Source organism: Meleagris gallopavo, chromosome 4 (assembly GCF_000146605.3).
Source record: "Meleagris gallopavo isolate NT-WF06-2002-E0010 breed Aviagen turkey brand Nicholas breeding stock chromosome 4, Turkey_5.1, whole genome shotgun sequence".
Lineage (NCBI taxonomy): Eukaryota > Metazoa > Chordata > Aves > Galliformes > Phasianidae > Meleagris > Meleagris gallopavo.
The window spans coordinates 4,395,433-4,402,338 of NC_015014.2; the positions used below are offsets into that span (position 1 = coordinate 4,395,433).

Below are 6,906 nucleotides of genomic sequence, written 5' to 3' on the forward strand. Positions count from 1 at the left end.
AAGATATTTAAGTCCTACTTACAGTTCATAATAAGGACTAGTGACAAAATAAAGTTTGTTTCTCAGTTCTTATATATAATCTTTAACTACCTGGAACTGTACAACTACCCAGAACTGGATTAGATGGAAAATTGGCCTGAACAGGTATGTCAATTGCTATGACACTGATGTGTGTTTAATTTACCCAGTATTTCAGGCTACACTCCTCTGCAAAGGAAGGGAAATGGAGAAATGCCAGGCTTTAATTGCCATTTTTGATGTCTTGGACATGAAATAAAGGTAGTGTGGGAATTCCTGGAAGTTGCAGGGCTTTTTAGGGGAAAAAGGGAAGATTTAATGTGCTAAAAACTTTTGGGAATTCCTTCCAACAAAACAAAAAATCTAGCGTGTTGATTACCCAAAGAGATGTCACCAAGCATTTCAGGGTAGTTGTCTAATACTGTTATAGGTAATTAATTTTCCCTAAATTTACCTACACTATGAAAAGCACGTATATGACGTCTATTAACAACTGACACAGTCATAGGAGTTACAAAGAACTAAGTAATAAAAATCACAAATTATATTTACATCAAAATCCACGTAGTTGCATCCCTTGCCTGTTCTTTGTCAAGAAATGTAGCCTGGTTGGCCATCAAAGCACCTAACATCTCCAAACCAAGTCCATAGAAGTTTCTTAACTTACCACATTCTGCCACCCCGTTTGTTCTGGATCCTGTTACTTCATTGCCATATCTATCAACACACCAACACTGTCCTACACTTCCATGGCACTGACTTGGTTTGTAATATCCATCTTCATCACATAAGGGTATGTACTGCCCTGGAATACATAAATATCAGATACAGACATAAATGCCCCTTGACCAACATAACAATTACAGCAGAAAACAACTACCTTTTGCTGTTTCCTCTTTTCAGATTCTCCACTGACCACTTTACTTTCTTCTCCCAGATTCAGTTAAGCAGCAGTGACTGATAAACAACAGAGAACAGTGGATACCAGCTTTGGACTGGTTAGTCTTGCCTAAAATTTTTCATGTTGGACACTCATTTTATTTATTAGCTTCAATTCCGATTATAATGTACTATATTATGTTATCTCACATTCCACTATCATATTTAGTAAATTAGTTTTCTTCTTTAGCTTGTTGCTGCTGTTTTCTTTTTAGGCCAACCTCCCTATCTTCTCTTCTCCCCTTTTTCTCTTCCCCTCTCCCAGGGTGTTGGTCCCTCCAACCCATTACTCAAGGAATTGGGCCCAACCAGCCCAAGAACCAGTGACAAGTAGGGACACAATCATGGACTTATTTTGCAAGGCATTGGCTTTCCTAAGGCTGTATAAGTCATCGTTTTTAATTTGGAAGGAAAGACATCTTTTTGAAAGAAAGATAAAAAAAAAAAAAAGGGCAAACAACACTGTACAAAACATTTAGAAGTATACAGCTATTAGAAACCATGCTTAGCAGAAATACAGTTTTGACTATTTTAGGTCAAGCCTTTTATTGCAGCTTTCACACTGAGGCCAAGAGCAAAACGAAGATCTTACATTTTAGTGATATTAATACAGTATAAACTGATTAACAACAAAGATTTCAATTGCTTAAAGGAGGATACAAGGATCAGCAGAGACACTAATTTAGGAGTGCCTTTGACTCTCCACTCTATAACCATAAAAACATACTTTCTATTAGGTTAATAGAACAGACATTATATCTTTCAGTAGGTATGGTAATAAAACTAAGTTTAATAGCTTTCAAAAACTTCATAAATTTCGTTACTAGAATTTACTGTTCTCTATCTTTGTTGGATTAATATTGATTTTATGTTGCTGTTTCACTAGGATTATTTATGTAAGCAATAAAACCTTCAAAAGAATGATCTATGGCTCACCTAGGAGCTTCTTTCCTCCTTGCTGCTTCTGAATGTTGCTGAGTTCCGTCTGGCAAGGTGGGTCTAAAAGGACATGAAAAATGTTGAACATATTACATGGTATCTAGGAAGAAAAGCATATGACTAAGTTTTCATGGTTTGCTACATTCTCTAACTGCTGATCTTAAAAACACAGATCTTGCTTTAGCAGTCACATTCACATTAACTAAATAAGAATTTTCTTCACTGAAATTTGCAAGATTGGGGTTCTACTGCAACAATTAAAGACAGAATTCCATGGGTATGAAGCTCCTTGTTTAGCAATCTAGTTTAAAACTGTGCCCAAACTCCAGATAAGAGGCAGAAGAGGTAATAAGTTTTCCATTGGTCAGAGCTATAGCTCTGAATCATTTAATTTTCTACTTTCCCTAAAGTCAGAGTACATTCCATGAATGGGAAGAAAATAAGACACAAATACACATCCATCACTGCTGAATAAATTTTGAATCCAGATATTGCATACATTGCACCACTAGCACAAAGGTATTTCTCACTCTGAATCAGTATTAATGTTAGTGGGTTTACTTACATGTGTGTCTTCAGCTTAAAGTGTTCCCAGACTATATTCTGATAACATCTCTACTAGAATCTCACATGCTATTAAGTTCATTTTTCATTTTAAGATACTCTGGTTATTTGTAATACATCTTTTCCATCTAATTTACTCAAGGCTTTCTCGTGAAACAACTTCTGTCCATGCACACAGAAAACAAATCTAAGTTACTTTAAGATAAGATCGGCTTAGCTTTGGACACACTAGCAAAACACTTTCTGACCAGAAATCAGTCACTGTGTAAGCTAAAAAAACAACAACAAAAAAACAACAAAAAAACCACTTCAGTGGTCAAAGTCCAAAGCAGCCTTTCCTAAATTCCACCAAGGGAAAACAAGAATTTTCATCACGTAGTCAACAGAGAAAGAATTTGGGACGCAGCTGGGAAAAGCAGAGGATTCACAAAAGGGTGAAGGACTGACGAAAATGTAATATCCAAACAAATCTTTCTTGTGGGAATGCTCAAACATTAGTGATAATTACATAGAGTAACTGGATAAAAATAAATTTATGGTCAATGCAGAGACTCATGATCGGCACAGCCTGGATATACCAACAGGCTTTTGATACTATTAACGACATCTTATCTAACAGAATAAATATAAACTGCAAGACATCAAAAACTACTCATTAAGATCCATTTGTTAACTTTCCTTGGCTTTATACTTTAAATTCTTTTTACATATCTCATACACTAAAAGACGCATACAACTGTAGACTGCCCTCAACTCGAATGATTACAGCCATTCACACAAAGAAGTCCCACAGATGAGAAGGATTTATGAAAGAAGGTGGGAACGTGCAGATGAAGAACTAGTCTAGCAAGAAGATACATCTACTGTGTTCTATGTAAAAAAAAGTATTTAAATTAGAAATGTGTTTATATATTTTATAAAAGTGATGAGCTATGCCTACAAAAACCCTTCGGTTACAGCTACAAACCATTGTCGGGAGAATTAGAAGAAAAGAATACCACTAATCAAAAGGTAACAAGGCAATATAAGAAAGCTACTTACCCAAAATTCTTTACAGAAGTTAAGTCTTCAAGATACACATTTAAGATTTGCTTCTTGGTATAAAGGTGGCAAAACATTCTTAGCAATTAATATTAAAAACACTCTTGTGCTTAGAACTGTCAAGAAAGTGGCAGGCTGGAAACTCAACTGGTTTGTTGTAGTTCATAGCTCATCGTTTTTCAACCCTCTCCAAATAATAATGTTTCCCTCTTCATTTTCCACTTAGTTCCTGATTTTTGGAAAAGCCTTCTTTTAGCTTTCTGAACTTAATTCAATACAAAGCAGGTTCAGTGGAAAACCAGCCTTGGGAGTCATGACCAAAGAAGATTTATTCTGTACAAAAATTGTTGAGTCTTCCTTTGAAATTGAAATGAATCTGACATCAGAAAAGTTTGAATACAAACAAGAGACCTCATCATCTCCATCCTTTACCTATTTCCAGCAACGTGACAGGAATTTTCTGACAATATCACTGCGTTGTTCTGAGTGATTTATGAACCACTTACTGGCCACCCACACTTATTCAGTCATTGAAGTACTGATGTACACCAGAGTATCTCATGTTGTTAATACTGGACTTTGAGACATCAATATTCAGCTACGTCAAAAAGTGGTGCAGGGCTTGTACGATAAAGCTTTGGTTTACAAAAAGAGGTAGTTTCAGAGCAATGGGTGGAAAACCGATAGATTTGACAAAGAATATCTAGGATACTTAACAGTAATACCTCAAGGAGCTGCTCAAATAGCGAGCCTTCAGCTTTCAGATCCTCTATCTTATTCAATTACAAAACAGATTTTCCATGTATCAAGTAGATAATATTTTGCAGAGCCCTTAATTTTTGACATTAAAGTTGTCACATTGTGTCTCGTCTCCATTTGCAGTCAAGTATATACAATTGATCATGGACAACTGAGGCTCTAGCTACAGAGATGTGAAGTGGTCAATACTGTACTTCAAGAAACCTACCAGGGGACCTCATTTATATAGCCCACATTGTATCTTTCTCTTGAACCACCTACGATCATATTTAATACCCTGCAGTCTCAAGAGACTGAAGCAACAAATAAAAATCACAACATTTACCACTATTCTGCAAGACAAACTAGTTTTAAAGTCACAAAGTAGTTTTTTATTCCTGATAGGCAGAAGAGCCTGTAGGAAAAAGACATCCAAAACAAATGCTGGACTAATAGACCCATACAGAGGCCTGCAGTAAATAAATACCTATGTTCCAAGCATTAATATTCCCAGTGAAAGTGGCTACTCTCCTACTCTATTTTCAAGGAGCAATGCAAAGACAAAACAACAACAACAAAAGCTTGTAATAATGATAAAGTACTAGAAGAAATAACCAACCTGTAAAAAGACCAACAGTGAAGTGCCTCAGCATTTAGACAAGAAAGAAGTGTTAAATTAATGTCAAGGACCTAAGAAAAAAAAGTTCTGAATCACTTGCATCAATTTTAGTTGAAACCAGAGGGCAAAAGGGACCGAAAGAGGTGGGAAGACAGCAGAGCACTAGCAAAGTCCAGATTCTTAAGTACTGCAGAAATGCTAAGCTGCATTTGCAGCAGGATAAGGCCAAGAAAAAATGGAATACGCATCACTGAGCCCTATGTAAGAAATTAAGCAGTAGCCAAAGTGGGACAGCTTTTTACAGAAGAGCAAGACAGATGAGATTTGAGTACTGTAAAAAATTATTTGTATTGACTAGATGTGAGTACTGTGCAGTAACGGGGCTAGTGTACTTGGACTCACTGTAATAAACCTCAAGCAAAAAGAAAGCATGAAGAATTGCAAGTAATTGTCTGAACCCAACAGTCATGAACTGATAGATTAAATGACACAGTAAGAGGCCTTCTCAAATGATGACTTAAGCAAATATTATGGAATTTAAAAATAGTAAAATAGAATTTCTATCCCAGTCTGATATGCATCATTAACTAAATTTTGTATTCACTTCAAACTTGGTTAATCAATACTTCTGTAAAACTGTAAATGTACCCAGAAAACACCTACTAAGTTCAATGAATAAGACAACTGCCTTCATGATCTGAAGCCATCTTAATCTCATCTTATTGTAGTGAACATCAGAAAAAAGATAATGAATTTCTCTACGCACCCACTTCCTTACTATCTGCAGCAAAGGACCTTATTTCTATTATTCGGTGAGATAAAAGATAGTTAAACTTGAACATATTAAAAGATGCTACAATGCTACAAATAACAATTAGAGAATTCAGTAAGTCATATACACTAGGAGTTCTGACTGTTGTACAAGACAATAAGAAATGACAAAAGAACTACAAGCACTTTTTTCTCCTTACACCTTCAGAAAACAAAAAAAAAAAAGACAGATTTTGAGTGTTAATTAAAAAGAGTTATGTTGCCTTCCAGAGAATAAAGATGTTTATTTATTAGGCTGATTTGGGGTTTTGTTTATTTTAAAGACAACCAACAAAATACTCTATGTTCTCTACTTAAGAACAACTTTGCTTGGGTAATGTTTTATTGATTAATTTTGGTAGCAGTGCACTACTTCTAGAAATGAATATTATTCTACAAAAAAGCAAGCAAAGTGCTTGGAAGATTGTTAACTTTTTAGTGGTAAAACCACCAAAGAAAAGAAGGCAGTTTCTATATATCTAACGAAGTGCAGCTTTATTTTTGCTCAAATTTACACACCTGGTGTACGTTGCCTGATACATCTTTATTTCTACAGAAATCAGAGCCAAACCATAGATAGTGAGTGTTAATGGGAATTTATCGTGGAAGTTTTAAAAGCATAAGATATATTAAAAAAGAGATTAAAAATTTCAAAAGCATTGAACAGTTTTTGAAGTTCTCCATCATATCATCAATCTTCCCTCCTCTACAGTCAATATCTGATCCGAGATCCGAGTTGCTATTTATCCCTTCGAAAAATCTCCCTCATATTAGCAAGAAAATTGAATGGGCAATTCTGTCCAGTTTCAGCCAATATTTTCTGAGTAAACTCTGTAATTCCTCACAACTTGTTTGAATATAACTCATGTGATGACTCAACCAAATCTAAAAATCAATACTTATGCACTGTGTTTATTTGTTTAAACAAATCACATCAGGACATTAAAAAAAAAAAGAAGATTCTTCCAGGCAGTGAAAATCAACTGGTTTTAGGTTCAAATGACTGAAAGAAAACTTTATCCATGATGTTAATTCAGTTATTGTAATAGGCTTATAAAAAAAACCCCACTAAGATGGGTTTTAAAATATGGAAATAAAATATTTTATAACATAGGCAAAGTAGATAGGGAAAGAGTAATTTTGTTCATTATTTTGTGTTTATTTTATTTTCTTCCTCTGTATAAATACTGGAAATCAGAACGTAAAACAATATTGCTGTAAAAGCTTTCGCTTTTTTT

At 34.9% G+C, this 6,906-nt stretch overlaps 1 protein-coding gene across 2 annotated transcripts in view; it reads right to left on the reverse strand.

The window, feature by feature from the left end:
* The window catches only part of SPOCK3 (SPARC (osteonectin), cwcv and kazal like domains proteoglycan 3), a 99,380-nt gene that overhangs the window by 2,467 nt on the left and 90,007 nt on the right, over positions 1 to 6,906 (reverse strand). For both annotated transcript variants that reach the window (XM_010709475.3, XM_019614469.2), the window contains exons 7-8: positions 1,894 to 1,956; positions 686 to 823 (exon numbers count right to left, since the gene is read on the reverse strand). In XM_010709475.3, the coding sequence (XP_010707777.1) occupies positions 686 to 823; positions 1,894 to 1,956 (201 nt within the window). The remainder of the gene's footprint in view (positions 1 to 685; positions 824 to 1,893; positions 1,957 to 6,906) is intronic.